Below are 24,045 nucleotides of genomic sequence, written 5' to 3' on the forward strand. Positions count from 1 at the left end.
TTGTCACTCTCACTCCTAGTATTCTGTGACAAGAATGGTCGTCACTTACAAATTTGTCTCCAACAGCTGCAATTGTTCATTCCAAATATAACATTGCCATGGCTCTCGTTCTGATAGTTATAGCCAAAAAAATTAAATTTGGCTAAGAGTGACATCTTTTGGGGAGGTTGTCACTGAATTTTTTCTAAAGGAGTTGAAATTAACCGATACAAATATAGTATTGCCATGCCATTTTCAACAAATATAACAAAAATTCAATATGACAAAAGGCAAAACCAACATAGAATATATGCCACAAATTCATATATTTGGCCATAACACATCTCCAAATTAGTCAAAACAGAAGTGAACCACAAATGTTGGGAATATAGTAATCCCACATAATCAGTTGTAAGTTCTAATGGCCAATACATATCCTTCCCAAAAGATAGAATACTAGATTTTGCCACTAAAGCATAGACTACACAGCTGTGGTCAGATTTTGAGCATCTCTTGCAGCACGAGCATCAGTCTTCTCACGATCAAAATATGAAGTTAGACTGCATTGAAAATAAACTTTTCTTTAGAGTTTCAGCATATCCAACTACTGTGAACTTAAGTAAAAAAAAATCAGTCAAGCTATGTTAGTGCACTCAATAATAACCTGAATAATAAGAATGTGCATGTGCTTTGTTAGTGCACTCAATACAAGCTAACACTCTGTTTTGTAGAAAAGAATCCAATACTATCAACTATTTCCAGGAACTCCATTTAACTTTACCAATTGTTTTTCCAATAAATCATCCTCAAGTGCTTAAGGTCTCACTAAGATACTAGTTTCAATTCACCAAGCATACATCAAAACCCTTCCTTATTCAAAGGCTTATACTTCAAGAGGAAAACAGAGATGCAATATAACAGCATTGCCAATTGCAGATTTCAGCCTTATGTACAGAAGGTCTTCTCTTTCTTCCAATAGCTAACTTCATCCAGCTTGCCTTGTGGCACTGGTTCATATTTCCATTTGAATTTCTATTCATGGCTTTGGTTTGTGTGGATTCTATACACTAGGTGCAACAAAAATTACTAAAATTTGCAAAGATTTATATTGTGGAAAGAATGACAACTCACTTTATGATCTACATCTGTGTTATGGCTCAACCATGCATAGGCCTCTTTGAAGTCATAAAAAATGCGAAGGCCATCATGAGATTGACTTGTTAGCACTATGAAGGGTATTGAACATGCTTCTGCTGCTGCCCAGACACAATGAACCTACATGAAAAATCATCTGTAAATAGTGAAGAGCTCAACCAGGAAGCCAAAGAACAACATGGAAATCCAGCATAAGGACCAAAAAGTACAACCAAACTTTTAAGTGTTGCTTTCATCTCAATCTTTTTGCGAACTTTTCAGAAAGCACTCACAGGTTATATTATAGTATTTGGAGTTAAATTTGCAAAAAATGTGTAATTCAGAATGGCACGACTAAAAGAAAGGTCTAAATATTACATTGACAAGACCTTTTTATTATGGGAAAAAATGCTACCACAGTCATAACAGCTACAATTGGGTTTTTCTCAGTCATGAGCAGCAAACTAGTAACAAACAAAAAGATAAAAGAATTCCTCTTTTACTAGACCAAATTAAGCATACATACCACATAGAACGCAACCAACAAAACTAGTAAAAATATAGCAATGACAGATGCTTCAACAAGTAAAACCAAAGACCTTCTCTAATCAGATGTAAAAATTTCTGATGTACTAGGCAACTGAAATATGAGCGAATGAGTAAGAACATCAAAAGCTCCTGAAAGAGAAATTCCAGGCATTTTGCATACTGCTGGACCAAGTACAAGCATTAGTGGCACCTGTAACAACAAAAGAGAACGTTGCTCAACATAGTGGAAGCCAAGAGAGAATAGTATTAAGCTTACATATTTCAAATTAATCTCACCATGACACCTGAAAAATATACTAATGTAACTATGTAAAGGATGCTAAAGGAGCTTGCATCAGAAAGTGGCAAAAAGCATGCCTGCAATTGCAAACAAGATAGATTGGATATGAGTAGCCACTCCACTAGAGAGAACTATATGTATAAAGTTAAAGCATCAAATTTCAAGTTTGGTTACTTCTTTTGCCTTGAAACTACTTAGATAGATTCCAAGCAAATCATGAACTCGCAACTAGAATTCGACAGACAGAAGAGACTCACGGATCAAGCAGACTTAGACTACGCCCACTCCAACCCTTAGTTGGGCTGGAGGCTACTAATGCTATAAGTACAGTCACCATGGCACAGCAAATTACCCTGAAATTTGAATGACAAGTAATTAAGTCAACCAAAAAATTTTATGAAACTCTTAGCTACTACTTACACAATATAACAGCAAGCAAATTTCTTTACAAACTACAAGTAAAGGCACTTATAGGCCAACTGAAAACACAAGCGTAACAGCCACTTTTAACATTCTTAGTGACAGAATCCCTTTAATATAGTAAACAAGAGCTACAACATGAATAATAATAAACACCTGTACATGCCCAAGAATGGAAAAGTAAAATTAGAGATTAAGAGCAACATAAGGCATAAATTTAAAAAGATTGAGAAGCATAAAAAAAGTAAAAGCGAATCCCTGACTACAGTAATAGCGAATGAGAAAGCAAGAATGGCAGAAAAACCAGCCAGTTGGAACTAACCAAAAATGAAGCAAAATGCTCGGATGCCATGACCGGATTAAAGCCCAGAACAGGGACCAAAGCAGCCAACAATGTTCCCAAGACAACTTATATTTGAAATTACAAAGACATTAGTACAAGGATGAGTAGAATAACAGCGTTAAAGAGGCATATTTATCTTAAAGACATTACTAATTCAATATAAATCAAAACAGATTTGGACAATACTACAACCAGACATAAAAACCGATAATACAGCCCAAACCAAAATCATAGAAACAACTAAAAAGCTGGAGATTGATGCCAAGGGTAAAAATAAAGACATAAAATAATAGGTCACTTACCATAAGAAATTGTGGATTCAACATATCTGGAGTTCAATTCAAACTCCTCTGCCACTTCAAATACGCTAACAAACATGTTTCAAGAGCAAATTACCAACTGTGGTAGCAATCACAATGGTCAAACAAACTAGAGAACGGATAATCCATAAGTCCAGCAATTGAAAAGAAATATGGCTCGCTATGGCTCTAAAACCCTGGTAAGGACGATGATCAATGCAATAAAGGTAAACAGCAAAAGAGAGATAACAAAAATTTCGAAGGTAAAATCCTTCAATGTCTTAGTAATTCAATTTCATCTCCTAACGGCAATTAGAGTTTTCCGCTGGTAGATGAATATATCAAAACTGCCTTTGACATTGACAATTTCCACTTTGGAGTGCATAAAATTAAAACGCAGATACAGGTACATCAGATTTCATAAATCTAGCACTTCGACTCACTTACTAAACCAATAACCAAAACAATTAAAAAAAACTCCAAATCGACTATACTAATAATATTTCTTAAGCAGTAGACCAATCGCACATTTAACATTTTTCCTCCGAGAGAGAGAGAGAAGGTCCTTTCCATAATCGATATTAAATTATTCATCCACATCACCTACCTACTATGTGCGTACAATAATTCCCCATCCAGACACATAACAGAATATACCTGCTTGAGTTCAGGCCTAGACAAATTGGACATGGCGAAAATTTTCATAGCATCATTGCCAGTCAAGCGGCTATCGCCGTCTGCACAAAAGGAAAAGTAGAATGCTAAGTAAATAAATCTATAAGAAAGAAAGAAAAGAAAAATAAAAAGAAAGAAAGAAAGAACATAGTTAACGATTAATTGGAAGCGAAGAACAGCAACTGAATTAATTTGAACGAAAAAGTTATGACCAAAAAAAGAAGGAAAACCTGAGTCGGCGAAGTTGAACCAATACTCAAGATTTAAGTGGAAAATTTGACCCATAAACTCAAGATTCAGTCTATCCGACCTACATTTGACAAAAAAATATCGAAATTAGATGGAAAATATTGAGATTACATACCTCAAATTATGCCTTCACTCCCTTAGCTCTTGTTGTCCTTAAGATTCAGTCTTCGAACTCTGGCTTTCCCCCAAAATTCACGGCCAATTTTCTGTGTTCTTGCCAGCAAGCAAGTGCAGCACCAATCTAGGGATTTTTGCTATTTGCGAGGTCACTAAAGTTGCCCAAATCCTTTGGGTAGCTCAAATTAGGGATGAAAAAGGTGATTTAAAGTGATTTTGTGGATAATTTCAGCAAGATGACAGTAAAGCATAAGAAGAAATGGAGAAGATGATAATGTCCGAAACTTTCAACGAGAGAGAGAAAATGCGGTACGAAAATTTTCAACGAGAAAGAAGAAATGATAAGTGTTGTGAGTGTTTTAGTTTAACTCTTGCCAAAACGACGTCGTTTCTATCTCATTTTGTTCACCCCGCCTCTACACCTTGAATTTTCAGCTTCCCGCTTCCATTTTAACTTAGCACAAAAAGTAACGCTTTCATTCTTTTTTGTACAAACTATTTGAACCTTTCTTTATAAAAATAACGCCTTCTCTAATATCTCTTTTTTTTTTCCCATCTATGTGTAATTAAGATTGTTTATTATTTTGAACTTTTTTAACTCACAAGTTGTATTAAAACTTTATTTGTAATATTAAAACTTTAGAATATGAAATTTTAATATTTTTGGATTTTTTTTACTAACATAGGATTTTTTTTGGATCTCTATGACAAAATAATGTTCAAAAACTAAAAATTTTATTAAATAGGATTTTCTTAAAAATTTTATTAATGTTCAAAATAATGTTTATTGAATTTTTTTCTTTTTTTTATTAACATAGGTTTTTTACTAAATTTTGAAAATTTATTTTTACCGAGCAGCTCAGCAAAGGTCGAAAACTTGAATCAAAGCATCTCGACATTAGGACCTCTACCAAAAATAATGTTCAAAAACTAAAAGGCTTATTACAAATATGTTTATGATTCAAAAAAAGATCTTTAAAGGCAAATATTTTTGTTATCAATTTAATAATGTTATCAATTATGCACGAAGTGTGGTCTGACAAGACCAAACAATCTGTTTAGTTGATCAAATAACCAAAATGGTTTACTAATACATATATGAAACACTAAATCTATTTGATACAAGTACTGATTCATTAACCATAGATCCAATTTGATTATTGTAAATTGTAATACATAACAAACTCCAGTCATGCAATTGTCAAAATTTTTACTTAATTTCATATTAAATTTTATTATTCTCTCCGCTTATTATTTTCACACTATGTTAATCAGTAATTTCCTATATATTGTCAAGAGAACTAAATAATGAATTCATAATATTTTTTAAATTTATAACTAGCTATTAGTTAAGTTTGGAATAATTAAAAAATAGGTAAACATCTTTTTTTACAATACCTTCCTCATTTTGCTAATGATGAATATAACCTAATGTGTAAAAGCATAGGGTGCCATAATAGAATTAATACAACCTTTCTTTATCGCATACGAGGCTAAATTGCAAAAGACACTAGTGTCATGGTAGAGTTAATGAGATTAGTTTACCAAATATGGGCCTAAAATATAAAAGTTCAGTGAAATAACATAATTAATTAAATTTATTTACAACACATGGGCCATATCAAAAAATTAATGTGGTATATGGGGCTAAAATGTAAAATTTAGGGTGTCATAGTAGAATTAATAAAATTTATTTATAACACATGGGCCATATTGAAAAAATTAAGGTGGTATATGGGGTCAAAAAGCAAAAGTTAGGGTGCCATAATAGAATTAATAAAATTTATTTACAACATATGGGCCATATTGAAAATATTAGGGTGACATAGTAGAATTAGTGAAAGTGGGATGAGAATAAACGCTTTGTACAGTGACGACTACTTGTTGTCACTAATTTAGAACGTATCACCATACTGTGACGATATTAAAAAGTTGTCACTGAAATTGGTCCTACAGTGACAACGTCTTTTCCAGTCATCACAATGTTGATCTCCTGCCAGACTGCATAGTTGCGCGCCATCCATACTGTGACGACTTATCCCTTGTTGTCACTGTTGACGGGTGAACCCACGATCAAGCATGACGACTTTTAGTGTCGTCACTAAAGTCTTCAATTGTGACAAGTTTCTATGTTGTCACAGAGAATGTTGTCACAAAAGGCCAAATTTCTTGTAGTGACAATTACCCACTTCGGATACATTCAATAATGCAAACAAACCTACAGACTGCAGCAAGAATGAGCAAGAACAGAAACTTGTGATGAATGTCCGCATAGTATACCAACTGAACACCACCGACTTCAATCCCAAATCGACACCACAACGAACAAAAAGCTTGTCAAAATGGCTACACTCTCATGGGTTCTTCTTACACATAGCAGGTTACCCCATCTCTATATGTTGTCGCTAAGTATGAAACAAAGAGAAATCAAAATGCTGCTTGAAAACAAAACTGATAGGCATCAGGCGCTGATTTCTTCTTATTCACTGCTGGGTTTCATTATCAACCAAATACATCAACAACAAAACATCAAAAGCTTGGACCGACACAAGATCATGAAGCCCAGAACGCGAACACAACTCATCGTTCAAACACCATCTTTAATCATATGCAAATATGGTAGAAAGCTTTAAGCCAAACAATCACAGCAAATGGCAAGAAAGATGCAGCAATCAAAATGGCAGAAATCTGTTGTATATTTGAACTTATATATTGAGAAAGACAGCTCAAAAATTACCTTTAATATCAGCTACCTCAGGATTTGCTTACTATCATATCCACCGCTGGCAATAACGCTTGTCCGGCAGTGACGGCAGTGAAGACCTTCAGCCGCAGCCAGCAGGCTTTGGGGCAGAGTATGGTGGTGGAATCAGCAGCAGTGGAAGGATGCGGACTGGTGGTGGCTTGGGCAGATGGCGTGAGGAAGAGAGGAGATTTGGGGTGGGCGGCGGTGCGCGAAAGAAAGAAAAAGGAGAAAACAGGGGCAGCCTCTTCTTATCGTTTTTTCTTTTTCACAAAATTTCCTCCTGCCCGAGCTTTTCTTCCTCCTTGCTTCTCAAACCCTTTTCAGCCGTCAACTTGGATTCTACCCTAAACCTCCCTGCAACCGTCCCTCCTCCCCGGCTCTCTTTCTTTTTTCCAGTTTCTTTCTTGCTCTTTCCTCAGCCCCCCTCTCTCGTTTTTCCTTGCCTCTGCTGATTCCTCTCTCAGCCGTCACCACTAATCTTTCTTGGCCGAAAGCCTTTCTCTTTTTTCTCCTCTCGTTTCACTTAGCCTTTTCTCTGGCCGCTCCTCCTGTTTTTTCTTCTTCGATTCTCAGCCGTCACCTCTCCCTCGTCTGTCAAAACCTAGCTCTCTCTGGTTTTTCTTACCTTCAGCCATCAACTTCCCCGCCGTTGTTTTTCTTTCTCTCTCTTGCCTCTCTTGTTTCCTCACTCAAACAGCCGCCAACCTCTTGCTTCATCAGCCCTCCAGACCCTCTGCTCCCCGCCGTCAGTCTCTATTCCTTGTTCTTACCCCTTTTTTCGCTCTTCATCAGCTTTTTATATGGGAAACTTAGGGAAAATTCTAAAATGGTGATGGAAAAAATAAGTTATTCTACAAGGGGGGCAATTTTTGAGTTTGGTTCTGGCATTAGGGTCTTCGCATTTGTGAAATGCGCGTTCACTGACATCGCATTTCACAAATGCGAGGTTAGTCTACCCGAAAAAAGATGAGAAATGATGTGCGGAAAAGAAAAAAGCCAACAGGTAGCTCGCATTTTTGAAATGCGAGGTACCTTACCTCGCATTTCACCAATGCGAGTTCTTCCCAATTCAAAACTCTCCTAGCCGGCAGAAATTGGAGGTCACTTTCTCGTCTCCTTTGCTGAGGTAGTCAGTGCTCCAAGCATCACAGTTCTCCGCCATTGCCATTGTAGACGAAATCCCTCACATCCGTGTCGTCGGAAGCTGTCTGCTGAAACCAAGCTGTCTCATTTCTGCCAAGCTGTTTGGAATCCGTGCACCTCCCCCTCCCCCCCCTCCCTCCCAATTTGCCATAAGAGGTATGAATTTATGTGTTTTTTTTGTTTGTTGTTTCAACAGGATTTTTGGTTTTGCTGAATTGAGGTGGCTGTTCTGTTTTGGCAATTTATTAATCCTTCTTGTTCTTTCGGTTTGGCTCGCATTAGCTTGCCATGCTTAGTCTGACAATTAGTTTGGAAAAGGGACAAAAAGTTTGGAAAATCGCAGTTTCTGCAATTAGTGCAGACGAAGAAAGATCCGAGGTCGGATCGAATTCAATCCAGACGAATCCGACCCCGGATCCATAAGATACGAGCTCGGATTCACGTAAACCCGCCCGGATCCGAGGGATCGTCTGTGTTCCTGGTGAGACGGATCCGAGGCTTGACAAATCCGAGGTCTATTGCGAACCGATACGTGCTCGGATCGGTTCGCAATATACTCTATAACCGAGGGCTCGGTTCCTCAGTTTCCAGATTTCCTCTTCCCTCTTCTCACCGAAACCCTAATTTTCCATTTCATCCATAAAAATTCCAATTTTTCACAATAAAAACCTTCCCTAAGCTCTTGTGAGCATTAAAAAAAGTAAATAGACTTTTAAGGGGAGATTCTATCAAATTTTTTTTTAAAAAAAAGTAATGACAATGTGTATTTGTTAATCATAATAAATATATATATTTTTCAAAATATATATAATAAAAAGTAATTTTTTCAAAATATATATATATGTATTATGAATAATAAATTACAATTAACAAATAAAATTTGGAAATGATTATTATACTGGATCTTTATTTTTGCATTTATCACAAATTATATCTTGTACTCTATAAGACAAAAAAAATCACGAAATAATTGTTTGATAAAGGGTTAAATGCAAAAAACCCCTATAAACTATTTAAATGGAAAAAAACCCCTATAAACAATTGTGTAAATAAGTAGACTAGATTAGTCAGAATAAGGTGGATATCTAATTTCGTAGGTCAATATTTTATACAAAAAAAATGTATGTGAGTAAAAGATTATTTTCCCAAATGTTGAATTCAATGTCATTTAAGAAATTTAACTTTCCAAATATATATTAACAAAATAGAGAAATTGATTAATCAATTATTAGTAGTATCAATAACAAAAAAAAATAAACAACTATCGTTGTTCATTCTTATTTTGTATAATGAGTACAAATAATAATTGTACTATTTTCTTTCTTATGTGGTATATAATATGTTGGTTTTATTATAAGTAGTTGAGTAACTACGAATTCTTAATTAGTTTATAGGTACTTAAATTATTGAAGTACTAGATTAATACACTTTGCAAAAAATCTAAACGTACTAGATTAATACACTATCAATAGTTTTGTACTACTAATGATAGTTTATTTTTTCGAACGTAGGAATTGTTTTCTTTGATATGTCTATAGAAAGACCTCTACGAGTATCTCTTTATTGGGGAGGTAAAATACACTATGAAGATGGGTCAATTTGTTATTTGCCTCGTACCTCCAACCGCACATTCTCATTACGGCATAGAATTGGATATGATGAGCTGGTGGATAGAATTTATCAATACATGGGGGTCGATAGGGGGCTGTTCAAGTTGAATTTATTTCTCCGCCAACCTTGTGGCCGTACTTCTTATAATGTCTCTCCAGTGGTGGATGATGAAACTCTGGAGATAATGTATGATGTCTGGAACGAAGTTGTCCCATACATCGCTGAACTTTATATCGAGAAGGAGGAAATAGTCCAAAATCCTCGAGTCAGTAGCACATTCATTCCACCAACTACCAATATTGGTCCGATGATGTCGCTTGTCCATGCATGCATGGATCCAACTAGGTATCGATCATACTCTAGTACAGTGGTACCAGAGACAGCATCGGTATCACAGCGAGCACATGAGGATTGTGTTAGGGACTTGGTAGAGCCACGGTTCACGTCAGGCTTAAGGACGGATGTTGAATATGTTCAAGGCCTTGACTCGATTCAAAGTTTTAGAGATCCCGTATCGCCGAATCACGTGCCTTCTTATGGCTTCGATTCGACTGCCGGTCCAAGTCATTGTAACACATTGGTAGATGATGATTTGGAAAATGATGTAGAAGATGCGGAAGAATCTGAGTCGGTAGATGTGTCAGACAGTGACTCAGATGGCGCAAATGAAAGACGTGGAGTTCACCAGGATCTTACACACCAACAGGCCTTTGCTGCATCTGCCAACCTTTCGTATGTTCCACGAGGATTCGAATTCTTCTCTAACCTTGGAAACATAGATGATGACGACCAACTCACAGATGAAAGTGAGTTGGAGCGTATTGTGACATTTAGTGAGGATAATAATCACATATGTTTACATATGAGATTTGAGAGCAAACAACAGCTGAGCAGGGCTATTAGAATGTGGTCTATCAATCATAATAGGGAGTTTAGGGTTGTTGAGAGTAAGAGTAATACTTGGGTTGCCAAATGTAAATCTGCATTTGAAAGGAGCACCACCACTGCGGGCGACGTATCGTATCCTCCATGCGACTGGTGTGTCCGAGCAGTGAAAAAAAGAACTCATGGATTGTGGCAAATAACCAAATGGGTCAACGACCATAATTGTGTTGGTGATTTGATGAGTAATAACAATGCTAGCCTTACATCTTCGGTTATTGCTAGACACATAGTTCGTAGGATTGAAGATGATCCTGGGTTTAAAGTAAAAAATATAGTAAGCCATGTTAAGGAAGTTTTGAAGGTGGATGTCGCTTATAAAAAGGCTTGGTACGGTAGACGCAAAGCTATTGAACTTATATTCGGTTCTTGGGATGCCAATTTTGCTGAACTACCGAAATATCTTGATGCACTTATGCAGTCAAATCAGGGATCCGTGATCAGGTGGTTGCACCATTCTAATAGTACGGATCGCGTGAAGACATTTAAGTATGTCTTCTGGGCTTTTGGACCGGCTATTGATGCATTTCACATGTGTCGACCGGTTATATGTGTTGATGGCACTCATTTACGGGGCGAATATAAAGGCAAACTACTTGTTGCAGTTACGCAAGATGCCAACAACCACATTATTCCGCTAGCCTATGCCATTGTCGACGAAGAAACTATTTCTAGTTGGTCTTGGTTCATGGAACAACTAAGATACAATGTGGCCCGTGATCGATATCCTATTTGTGTCATTTCGGATCGGCATCATGGTATCATCCATGCCATGACACATTATGACTATTGGCAAGAACCTTTGGCCTTTCATAGATTTTGTCTACGACACGTTAGGAGTAACCTAATGACTCACTTCAAAGGCTTGCACCTTAGAAAGTTATGTTGGGCAATGGGAAAAGCCAGACAATTGCGCAAGTGGCGGGCATTCAGACGAGAATTGAGGAACATGTTTCCAGATGCATGGACATATCTGTCTAACATTGGAGCTGAGAAGTGGTGTCTAACACATGACGGTGAGAACCGTTGGGGTATTCTTACAACCAACATTTCCGAAAGTTATAATAATGTACTTAGAGGAGCACGTCATTTGCCTATCCGGGCTTGTATTGATATGACATTTCATCGGACAGTTGAGTTGTTTAAAACAAGAAGAGAGGATGCAAGTCGATGCCGTAATCCATTTCCTCCAAACATATGGCGGCGGTTTAAGAAATCGGACCTAAAAGCGGGAATCCACAGGGTTGTTGAGTTCGATGGCTCATCGGGGGTGTATAAAGTTGTGACTGGCAGACGTGTGGATGGCAAAGGGGGTAATACACAAACTGTCAAGTATTTTGATCAAATATGCTCTTGTGGTAAGTGGCAGTGTTACAGACTTCCCTGTTCGCACGCGATGGCCGTGTGCAGGCACCGAGGTGATAATCCTGGAGCACTTGTAGATCCCCAATTTACAAAAAGGCGGTGGGCGGTGCAGTACTCAGGAAAGTTTAGCCCTTTGCCACATCCGGATACTTGGCTCCAACCAGATTGGGAGGTACGGGCAGATAATAGTAAATATGTTGCACGTCGGGCTGGAAGGGTAAGAGCTAGAAGAATTCGGAATGAGATGGATGAGAGAGACCCAGAGGAGCCAAGAAGATGTACAAATTGTCATCAATCGGGTCATAATCGAAGAAATTGTCCAAATTATAGAGCTTGATGTCATCCGTTTTAGGGATAGGAACCAGTGTACTATGATATCTGTAATTTTGTGGTTGTATGTGAATTAATATGATTTATGAGATACATGTTGTTGATCAATGTTTTACTCGTTATACTTTTTCAAGTATTTTTAGCAGCTCTGCCTTTAAAGTGTTGCATTAGTTTTAGAAACTACTATTCCACTATTCAAATGTGTATAGGCTTACATGTTACATACTATATTTGCAGCTGTTCTCGTCAGTGGTATGGCCGACATTCCTACGGGGGCAGCCTTGCATCCGGGCCCATTCGTGTATGATATTATCTCAGCAGGCACTGCATACCGGGCACGTTCTATTTTTGACGGGCACATTCTAGGTGATCAGCTTGATGTCAGACGATGTGATAGGCATTTTTGGGATCATACACCTATCCCTGAGACTGTTCGGCATTATATTCGATTGGCTGGCTTTGAAGGGGTGCTTGATTGTGGATATATGATGCTCGATCATGCTTTGATCACTAGTTTAGTGGAACGATGGCGGCCTGAGACTCATACATTTCATCTTCCCGTTGGAGAGACTATAGTCACCTTACAGGATGTGGAGGTTCTGTGGGGTCTACCCATAGATGGACCTCCAGTTATTGGGATTGATACATCTCATACTGTTCAGGAGTGGATGAATTTATGTGACGAGTTGCTTGATTTTTCTCCAACGATGTCAGATTTTGATGGGCAACGGCTCAAATTGGGATGTTTATCTAGAGTATTAGATGCAGGGTTGGCACCCGATGCTTCGGATGTCCAATTTAGACAACGGGCCCGCGTATACCTGCTCCTGATACTAGGCGGTCATTTATTATCAGATAAATCCGGTAATAAAGTCCCGCTGTTGTATATGCCATTACTACGAGATTTGGAAACTGTTGGGCAATATAGCTGGGGTAGTGCGATATTAGCATCTCTGTATCGATCATTGTGTCGCGCCACATCTCCCTCTAGATCGTCCATTGCGGGACCATTAATGTTACTTCAGGTACATTTGTCTCATATCAACGTGTCTGCATTTAACTAAAGAATTATTACATGGTCAATTAATATATTCAAATACAATTTAATTACAGCTATGGGCGTGGGAACGTATACCAACAATGCGCCCGGATCGAGTGCACCCGTTAGATCACTATCCTGGTCCATATGGAGCTCGGTATGTATATGAAATAATCGTCTATAATACTAATACAAATCAATTGACGACTTCATGACACAGGCTCAACTTCGTTGCCGCAGGTGGAATGTTCAATTTGATGTACACAGAGTGGCAAGGCATGTTGTATCTATTTTTCGAGATCAGTTGACGGGCTTACGTGCCCGAGAGGTACACTAACATCCTGTGATGCTTTTGTGATTGGACTTTGCCGTTATTGCAATGTATTTTTCCATGAAAATTAGGGTCATATGTTAGTTGCTCGGTTATGTCATTCAATCATTATTGGTCTTGCAGTTCGTATGGCAGCCATACTCGGATAGTATTCTCGCTTCTCTGCCTGCATATTGTACTGCAGGACGCCGCATTTGGAGATCTGTCACGTATCTCATATGTTGGGAAGTTGTCGAGCCACATCTTCCGAATCGGGTAATGAGACAGTTCGGATATCATCAGCCCGTGCCTGATCTAAGATTGACCGAAAATCAACAGGCACTGCATTCTCTTGATCGTCGTGGCAAGGGGAACCAAGACTGGATAACTTCACATGGAGCATATGTTGACGTGTGGACTGATCGTCATTCACACGTGGAAGATGGTGTTGTAGCTGACGATCCTACATATCCATCCGATGAGTACCGTCAGTGGTATCGCGAGCGGACAGTGCTATATATTTCAAATCCTACTAGGCAGCTCATTTTTCCGGAGGGCTTTCAGGGTGATAGCGCCAGAACCCAATATCTGGTAAGTTTTTCTTACATTCACACGTGAAATAGATTGTCGGACAAGTTGTCGATGCAGATCGCATACACCTATTAATCGATATTTGTACTGTAGATGGATGCTATGACTCAGGTGTATTACATGGCAGAGACCTCTATAACACAGAGTGACGAACAGCACGCGAATTATTTTAATGCAATGAAGGATTTTGCATCCATGACATTGGAAACTGTAGGGGAGTCATCCCGACTCGCATTTCGACCTCCACGAGTGCCACAGCAAATTCCACAGTCAGCCGACCCCCGTCGCGTTGAAAGAGCTCCTAGGAATGTTTACGGAGGACAGCATGGCGGTGGACGCCGTCGTAGATTCCGATCACCAGAACCTACCGTCCAAACTGGAGTTGATGGAAGGTCACAGGCTACTGAGCACCAGGGCACCTCAACGGGACCTATTGGTCATTCCAGGTCCCCAGTACTTATGGCGGAGTCTACGCCCAATACAGACGAGCAGCATGGCAGTGGTGAACAACACGTGGGAGGTACAGATACAGGCCAAAATACCCAAGCACTTGATCAAAGCCTTGAGTCACATATTACGCAAGTCGATATAGTGATGCCAACCCAGCCACGTCGCACACAAAGAGTACACAAACCCAGAGGATGTGGCACTCATGGAAAACTTGGACATCATTGATGAACATTAACTGTAATTGTGTGCTCGTGTTATGAAAAATATGTCTAAGTGGCAGTGGGAGAAAAATGTGTGGGACTTGTAGTAGTTTAATGTTCTGTACTTGGACATCTGATCGGAAATATTGTTTAGATTAAATGTTGTATATTTTGGATTTGTTGGCAGGGAGTTTAGTCCACATTTAAGGGGAGATTCTGTCAAATTTTTTTCAAAATATAGTAGATGTATATATATAAACATATATATCCATATATATATATATATATATTTATGGAGGAGCATTCCTACAATGTGCATTTTCATGAATGTTCAAGTGAGTTTCAGTGATAAAATGTTTATAATAGCTCATGGAGTCATTCAATGTGCATACGGGACCTAAAGGTGTCCTTTTGGTGTAAATGTGTAGAAAATCATCAAAGAACATCACCCCTTGATTTGCAATGTGGATATGTTTGATGTGTTTTGATAGGTCGGACATTGTGTTTTTGGTATATTACACTTGCGTGGGGGGTTAGATTTGATGAACAGGTTGTCAATTGTGTAATTCGGAATTTGGGGACAATGCATGAAAAAGGGGAGAAAAAATTGCAGTTTCTGCAAATGATGCAGAAACGAAAAGATCCGAGCTCGGATTAAAAAAACCCAGAAAGGATCCGCGCTCGGATCCATGTAACAGCACGCTGAACATTGAGCACCCGACCCCGGATCCAACACCACTGGGATAGATCCGAGGGCTCGTCTGAACATCCGTAATAGATGATCCGAGCCCCTTCGGATCCGAGGTCTCATATTACAGATCCGACCACGGATCTGTAATACTCAAAATCTGAAAATTGTTAATACGACCTCTCGGATTTTCCAAAACAGGTTGACATCCGAGGGCTCGTCTGAACCTCCGAATTAGATTATCCGAGCCCCTTCGGATCCGAGGGATCATATTACAGATCCGAGCTCGGATCTGTATTACTCAAAATCTTAACATGTGAATACGTCCTCGGATCGAACACAACTGGGTACGATCCGAGAGCTCGTCTGAACATCCGGGATAGTTGATCCGAGCCCATACGGATCCGAGGGCTCATATAATACATCCGACCTCGGATTTTTCGAACTTAAATTTTGAAAATTTGGAATACGGCCTCGGATGTACCAAAATGGGTGACATCCGAGGGCTCGTCTGAACTTCCGGATTAAATGATCCGAGCTCCTTCGGATCCGAGGGATGATATAAAGATCCGGGCTCGGATTGGTCGAACTCATTAGCTGAAAATTGTCTATCCGACGTCGGATCAAACAAAACTAAATTAGATCCGTCCTCGGATAGTGTCGCAATATGAATCCAGCCGCGGGCTCGGTTCCTCATTTTTCCAGTTTTCTCTCATCTCTCTCACCGAAACCCTTCCCCACCCTCACCAATCTTCCATTTCGACCAATTATCATCTGCTCTTTCATCATAAGACCATCTATAAACCTCTTTTGAGCGTAAACCCTAAGTTTTCTACAATCAAAAACATAAATTTGAGGTGTTTTGATCTTCAACAAATACTTAGGGCATCGGATCCATTTCTTCAATTTGGGGGCTAATTTGGGTTGTTTATGCTTCAAACCTCGGATCTTTATCATCTTCCTCAATCATTGAACACAGTTGAGGTAACAATTTACAACTTTATTTGCAGTTTAAGAACTATCTGTTTTCATTATTTTTTAATTTTTGTGAATTTTTTGGGAAATGTTTAATTTGCAACTGGGTATTTAGAATTGTGCTACATTATGCTTAAATAGATTGTTACAACTATTTTAATCCTTATTTTTTTGGATTTGTGGATTTGGTATATCAATGTGTAGCTTTTCCTTCTTAATTTTTAGCTTTATGCACATGTACTCTTAAATGCATGAACGTACTTCTCTATGTCAACTACTTGTAAGCTTAAAATTGTCCAAAATTGTTATTATAGTCATCAGTTTGTTTATTTTTCTAAACTTTTAAGCTTAAGCATGTCAAATTTTTTATGAACATTCCTCGTTCTTAGAGATAATTGGCACTCATAAAGAAGAATGCTAGCTCATTAGTTATTAATTTGGTATTAATTAATAGGCCATACTCACTTGGAGATTATACTCTATTGTTGAAATATGCATCAATTCTCATGAGATTGGACTTTTAAATGAGCTTCTAATTGAAAGATGAGGTTCACAAATTCGGAAAGTGGATTGTTGAAACCATGTGTTGACAATGGGGATTCAAATTCATATTATACATGCCCACCACTGTATGTAAAATGATTTAAGATGGTTATGTGCTTGTTTTTGGGTTTTGCTGGCAGGAATTTTAGCCTTTTTTCAAGGGGAATCTCTGCCGAAATTTTCTTAACTCATTATGACAATTGTGTTTGTTATGTTTTGTATTGCTTCTAATTTGTGTTGAGTAAATATTTGTAATCCAGGCATCATGGCTCGCACACGAAGGACAGTGATTCGCACTCCTACACCTTCATCGGGTGAGGAACATACACCCTCTTTACAAGAGGGGTCGCCTGAAGAGGAATCTCCTTCTCCTCAGTCCCCACCTCGTTCTAGGCGTAAGACGACATCTACCAGTCGTGACGAGCCACCTCCGGACTACGATACCACACGTTTCACATCAATCGAGAATCAGCAGTGGTACGAAGCCGGTTTAGACAAAGAAATAATAGTTGAGAAGCACTTGGCGCCGGAGGTGGATGACCATTACAAGATCTCCACGGCCTTCAAGCGACTTGGTTGGGAGGACATCCTCAATTTGCCCAAGCATTACTATCCTAACCTGATTCGAGAGTTTTATGCCAATGTGGATTACAAACAGAGCCATAGTGGCAATCTGATCGAATCCTGGGTCCGAGGCAAACGAGTGGCTCTCACTCGAGACAAAGTTGCCAAGTGGGCCAAACTCAAAGACTCTGGAGAAGATATCAAATTGACTAAGGAGTTCAAGGCACGTGACCCATGGCAAGTGGGAGAAGCTGTGGCACGTCTTAAGGGTCAATACCGTGAGCGAGGAAGTTCGAAAAAGCTCACCGTATATGCCGATTCCTTCGAGCATAGGTACCACCTGATTTTTTATCTTTTTGCCTTCAATGTGGTACCCAAAAAAAGTGGAAAACGGGAGCTCCGCAACAGTGACCTATACTTCCTCGACAAAATGATGCATGGTATAGGTAATCATATGACTGGAATTCCTCTGCCCAGCATCATTATCAGTTACATGAGGACTACAGCTCGCATGAGGGCCGGTGATACATGTTTCGGGTTCCCTCGTCTCCTCTCCCTTATTTTTGAGAAGTTCAAGGTTCCTCTTGGAACCGAACGAGCAGTGGTGACTCGGTCTGCTGAAGAGGTCAATGCCTCTATACTCAAGGCTTTAGGCATTCCTACGGATTTTGGAGCTGCTCTAGTTCGGCACACAGGAGAAGCTTCGACCTCCACTCAGCCTCCACCTCACACTGAACCACAAGAGCAAGCTCAACAGACGGAGGCACAGCAGACCCTTCCTCCTCCCACTCCACGGCCACAGCCTCCGCCGCGATCCAAGTTGCAAGACATCCTCAATGCCATCTGCTGCATGGAGACACGTGTCATGGAGCGCATTGACCAGACCGAGCGGATGATGACTGAGCGACTAGACAGGCAGGACCGTCGTCTTCGAGCGATGGAAGATCATTTCCACATTCACCGCTCACCTACTCCTACCCCTCATCAAGAGGAGGGGCCTACTGGTACATCTCAGGGAGCTGAGGAGGCAGTGGACCCTCGTTCTGCGCAGTCATGAAGACCTTTCGAGGATTCCATCTTTTATTGCTTTATTTTTCTTTTATGATGTTCGGTTCAAACTTTGTTGTTTTCTTATTGGGTTTTCTTGTACTACTTACACTGTTTAGTACCCTTGATGTTTCAAGCATGACAGAATTTGGATGGTCGTGAGGATTAAGGGCTTGAAACTGCATCACCACTTACCAAGTGGGAAGTTTTGTTTTCTTGTACCTTCATCTACAATGAGGACATTGTAGATTTTAAGTGTGGGGGAGGGATTACTTTATTGTGTTCTGATTGTGTCTTGAAATGCATGAATTTGATTGTCTATGGCTTAAACTTTTATTTGGAAATATTGTCTTGAGGTTGTTGGCAAGGAGTTTTGTCCATTTTTATGGGGAACTCTGTCAAAATTTTTCTAAAATTTTTTTCCAATATTAATGGCCAAAATGTTCACATTTTAAGTGCTCAAACTCTTCCATTGGATAGAATGCTACATGTACTGTGATCAGGTTTAGTCCTTATTATGTTTGGAAATAATTATTATGCTTAGAAAGTATATTCGGTTAAATAAGAAAAATTATGCTTACAAATTTGCAAGGTTAATGATATTTCTCATTTTGACTTAATTTTATAAGTAAGTGATTGATATAGTCAAAACAAGGCCAAATTCTTCCTTTAATGATGTTAGAGGGAAAAGAAATCATTTCAAAAAAAAAAGAGAGAGAGAGAGAAAAAATATGCATATTAATCTTCTACTCCAATGATTCACATACCGAGTAACCGGGGGTTGGCATCTACAAATATCGACATTCGTGTAAAAAGGTATCAGAATTAAGAGTATGCTTAGCAATTTGAATAAGTGAAATGTTGAGTAACCGGGATTCTTCACTTAAAAGTGTCGATTTTCGCGTAAAAAGGCATTTTCACTATTAAAATAAAATGGAGTATGAATACATCCCTCTCATTAGTTAAGTTTTTATGCTATAAATGCATAAATGTATATAAATATTTAAACAATAAAAATTATAAATTACAAATAATATTAATTATACATTTATACATAATATTAACATATATATTTATAAATTATAATTTATAGATTTATATAATATTCATTTATAATTTATACATTTTTATTAATTATACATTTATAAATATATTTATATTACGTATTATATATAATATAATACATTTATACATTTACAGATTTTTTTATCAATACATAAATACATTTATTTACAACTATTTATAAATGTATTATAAATGTCATTTAAGAAATTTTACTTTTCCACTAAATAATAGCCAATTAGAGAAATTGATTAATCAATTATTAGTAGTATCAATAACAAAAAAATAAAATACTATTCTTGTTCATTCTTATTTTTTATTTCACTATAAATAATAATTGCTAACTTTTCTTTTTTATGTGGTAGATAATATGTTACTTTTAATATAAGTAGTTGAGTAACTACGAATTCTCAATTAGTTTATAGATACTTAAATTATTGAATAACTAGATTAATACACTTTGCAAAAATTGTTGACGTACTAGTTTAATACACTTTACAACATCAGCTACATATATTTTTTAACAACAAAGAGTTTATGGTAAATTATTAAGAATGCTTTTAACAAATAAACAAATTTAAAAAGTAATTTGAAAATTATTAGAATTTTTTAATGCAATTTTCTAGGACCCTCCATTTATCGGATGCAAGATAAAGTCCAACCAAAAAGCTTGCTAGATTGGTTAAGATTTATTCCCCCAAATTATTATCAACTATTGATGTCAATATTATGGGATTTTTTTTTTCCAGTTGTGATGAATTTAGAGCCTTAAGTAGTAAAATTTGTAGAAATTTGCATTTTACAATTTGCAATGAATTCATAAAGCAACAGAAAATGGCATTATGGAAATGCGAGGTAGATGACCTCGCATTTCAGAAATGCGAGGTACACATAACTCGCATTTCTGAAATGCGAGGTCATCTACCTCGCATTTCTGAAATGCGAGGTCATCTATTTTTTTTGATTTTTTTTTTAAATTCGGTGGTATAAAGATTAAGGAGAGTTCGCATTTATCAAATGCGAGCTCAAGGAACTCGCATTTGATGAATGCGAAGACCCCAAAAACAGAATCCAGTACACAAATTACCCCCTTTGTAGAAATTTTTTAAAAATCAGCACAATTTTAGAAATTTCTCGGGAAACTTATCACCGAAACCTAGCATTTAAGGCGCAGAAATAAACCCCATCTTTTTTGAATTTTTACAACCTTAGATCTTCATGGTTTCTGATAAACCCTGGATCAAGCCAGGTGTTTTCTGTTAGGATCATCAGACGGAGGAGGTAAAAAACTGAATAAAACAATGGAGCTGGAATTTTCCGTATCTTCGTTTTGTAAACGAAAATGTAGAGGAAAAGTTTGGATCACATGCTTCTCAGGGTCCGTGAGCTTGCCTTTTTCTTTCCCCTTGTTCCAGCCGCGCCATTCATTTCCCAATCCTTTTCTTTTTTTTTTTGATTTTTCTTTTTGATTTTCTTTCCCCCAAATATTCCTTAAACTTACCAAGTGTTCCTAACACCTCACCCCTTAGGTGCTTAGTTGTGTAAAATATAAAAGAGACACTTGTCAAATGCATGCCTCCCCACTTGTCATTTTCACTCTTTTTTTCCTTTTTTCTTTTGCCTTTTTTTCTTTTGTTTTTCTGAAATTTAGTATGAAGACAAAAATAAATAAAAGATAAAATAAACCTGAACAAAATAAAATAAAATAAAAAAATAAAAACTCTAGAATTGAAGCAAATAAACCTATTAAATTAATTAAACAAATAAAGTTAAAAAAAATCAAAAATTTGGTGTCTACAAAAAGTATTGAGGCTAAAACATGGTTAACTATGGGTAAACATAATTAGGGAAGGCATTTAGAAAGTAAAAAATGGTTAAACCTAATTGCCCTTATCATTTTAATGCATCAAATTCAAGCATGGTCTCAACATGTATAACAGAGCAAGTTCTAGAATGTCAAATCATGTGTGATATCACTCAACAAAAGAAGATAGAGCAAAATATACTAAATTGCTCATAAAACCCAAAAGGTCACAAAGTGGTTAAAAGTATGTCAAATCTAGCACATCCATCATTCAAATCAATTGCAAGAAAATAACATACTCATACTAGTAACATTATACTATTCATATTTGCATCTTGATTGCTTTTCGTAAAACACAATAGAAGATCCAAAACTAGATTTGAAAAATTTTTATGACAAATTTTCACCAAAAAATTTCACTAATTTTTTTTTTCACTTGAAATATTCCCTCCCCCACACCTAAATCAGACATTGTCCTCAATGGATGAAACTTAAGTGCAAAAAGAAGAAGAAGTGGACTTCCCTGATAATTGAGCTAAACACCCGGGTGGGGATTTGTTGCTTCAAAATCAATGCAGGCGAAACACATAGTGAATTTCAACTGGGCATCGCAGTATTGGAGGTTTTGTTGTAAGGCATAGGCATGTTGTATAAGAAATAGTCTTCTGTCCATCCAATCTTAGAACAAACAATGCCTTCTGGACATAGAGCGTAGGCACGTCTTGTAATAGATAGTTGTCTGTCCAATCCAACCTAAAACAAACAATGCCCTCTGGACATGGAGCGTGGGCATGTCTTGTAACTGGAAGTCTTCTGCCCAAGAATTTGTGTGAGGACTTGCAAAATTCTTCATATTTTCTTTAAAATTTTCTTTTATTTTAAATAAGTTAATTTATAATTTCTTTACTACTAAATTACTCCCTCAATAGTTATAATAAATAATAGAATCAAGACTTTTGCCTTTAGTTTTATAGTTAGGGTAAACTAGGATTTTTGCATATTTTGGTAGTGTGATTAATTGGTAAGGAGTGTGTACTAAATTTGGTTGATAAGAGTGAGTATTAGGTAGGAGAAAGTGTGTGATTAGAAGTGCTAATAATAAGTGAGTGAATCACAAGTTAAAACACAAGTACGAGAGAGTTGAGGAAAATAGGTTTGAACCAACGTGCACCGTTTGCTACCGATTGAGTACACCACTTGAATACTACTGTAGACACCAAATTTTGATTTCAAACTTTAATCATTTAATTAATTTAATTTTTTTTATTTTATTTGTTTCGATTTTAGATTTTTATTTTTATTTAATTTTATTTGTTTCGATTCGTGTCTCTTGTCTTACTTTAATTGAATTAAGAGTTTTTTGCACTAAATTTCGAAAAAAGAAAAGAAAAAAGTCAATCAAAGGGACAAGAATAAGACACATAAACCTACTTTGGGGTTTGAAATCTTGGCCTTTCATATTAGGTTTAGTCTTTTAAGGTGCCTTTAAAATGCCAAGGAGCCGCAAGCCAAAAGGGAGGGGAGGTACGAAAAGGCTAACGAGAGGAAAATGAAAAACAGAGAGGGACTGCTAGGGTTTAGGGCAAGGAACGAAGCAAAATAAGAGAGCGATAGGAGCTGGGGCTCAACGGGGTTTGAGAATAGTAAAACTAGAAGAAAAAGGAGCAGCGGCAAGGGTTTGAAAAAGGGAGGGGAGGATTCCAGGAATGGCGAGGGTCTGAGCAGAGAACGGCTGAGGAGAGAAACAGAGAGGTCTAAGGCCAAGAAAAGAAATGAATGAGAAAAGGAGTTTCGGGCATTAAGAAAATGGAGGAAAGAAAACAGAGGGCGGGGCGGCGGAAAAGTCAGAGCCAGAAAAGGGAGGAAGAGCTTCGATGGACTAGAAGAAAAGAAAGGAAAAAGAAAGGCTACGGATTGGTGGTGGGTTTGAAGGAAGAAAATGGCTGCTGAAAGAGGGTGGTGAGCAGAGGCAAAACGAGAGAGCAAAGGGCCATATCAAGTGGTTCAATGACCAGAAAGGCTCTGGATTCATCACTCCTACTGACGAAGGTAAATATTTGTTCGTCCACCACTCTGGGATTAAGGCCGGCAGTGGAGGGTTTCGCAGTCTGGGCGAGTATGAAATCATCAAGTTTGAAGTGGAGCAAGGTGGTGATGGCCGTACCAAGGCCATTGATATCACTGACCCAGATGAGGGACCTGTTCAGGGAGGAAATGAGCAACGGACGGAGGAGAAGAAGCTAGGGAGAATAGAGGGAGAGCTTTTGGAGAAAAACAGAGGAGGCTACGGCTAAAAGAAACAAAAAAGGAGGGGGAACCTGGGAAAGATCTGGAAAACTTAAAGAAAGCAGGAAGAAAAGAAGGAAAAAAGGAAAATTGTTCTCTGCAGAAATTTCATCAGGGCGTTGATTTTTGGCACACCTTGAAGCTTGATTATCTCCTTCCTGGTTGCTTAATTTGAGCAGATTTTTGTTGCTGCACCAAGTGGGGAGTAAGGGGAGGATTTCTTGTTCAGAAATTGTTCACAAATAATAACGGGAAGATCGTCAAATCTGGCCACAAAGGAGCTGCCCTGCCTCTACTGCACCAG

At 37.9% G+C, this 24,045-nt stretch overlaps 2 protein-coding genes across 10 annotated transcripts; one reads left to right on the forward strand and one right to left on the reverse strand.

Moving 5' to 3' along the window:
* Window positions 1-281: 281 nt before the first annotated feature.
* On the reverse strand, window positions 282-4,548 carry LOC113764075 (dolichyl-diphosphooligosaccharide--protein glycosyltransferase subunit STT3A-like). 9 transcript variants are annotated; one of them, XR_003467459.1, is made up of 9 exons: window positions 4,044-4,537; window positions 3,662-3,741; window positions 3,008-3,072; window positions 2,685-2,770; window positions 2,200-2,295; window positions 1,939-2,019; window positions 1,713-1,852; window positions 1,111-1,254; window positions 282-539 (listed from the first exon to the last, which is right to left on the reverse strand). XR_003467459.1 is itself a non-coding variant. In XM_027308122.1 (6 exons), exons 1-4 carry the CDS (start codon window positions 3,962-3,964, stop codon window positions 1,718-1,720), a joined length of 351 nt encoding a protein of 116 aa, XP_027163923.1. In that variant the 5' UTR covers window positions 3,965-4,032; the 3' UTR covers window positions 282-539; window positions 1,111-1,254; window positions 1,713-1,717. The 9 variants fall into 9 exon arrangements, 2 of the variants coding, with proteins under 2 accessions (XP_027163923.1, XP_027163922.1); XR_003467458.1 differs by having other exon boundaries at window positions 3,008-3,104; XR_003467455.1 differs by having other exon boundaries at window positions 3,008-3,741; window positions 4,044-4,544.
* An 18,613-nt stretch (window positions 4,549-23,161) lies between these two features.
* Window positions 23,162-23,749, forward strand: LOC113759813 (glycine-rich protein 2-like). The gene is made up of 2 exons (XM_027302389.1): window positions 23,162-23,170; window positions 23,423-23,749. Exons 1-2 carry the CDS (start codon window positions 23,162-23,164, stop codon window positions 23,747-23,749), a joined length of 336 nt encoding a protein of 111 aa, XP_027158190.1.
* Window positions 23,750-24,045: the final 296 nt, after the last annotated feature.

Source organism: Coffea eugenioides, chromosome 2 (assembly GCF_003713205.1).
Source record: "Coffea eugenioides isolate CCC68of chromosome 2, Ceug_1.0, whole genome shotgun sequence".
NCBI lineage: Eukaryota > Viridiplantae > Streptophyta > Magnoliopsida > Gentianales > Rubiaceae > Coffea > Coffea eugenioides.

Bases quoted from the DNA above. Each gene is read 5' to 3' on its own strand.
- LOC113764075 (XM_027308121.1), bottom strand. From the start codon at position 3,964: ATGGGTCAAATTTTCCACTTAAATCTTGAGTATTGGTTCAACTTCGCC. The intron at 3,742-3,909 runs GTTTTCCTTCTT...CCTTTTGTGCAG, and splicing joins GTTCAACTTCGCCGACTCAG to ACGGCGATAGCCGCTTGACT. The intron at 2,771-3,661 runs GTATATTCTGTT...TTCAAATATAAG, and splicing joins CTAGGCCTGAACTCAAGCAG to TTGTCTTGGGAACATTGTTG.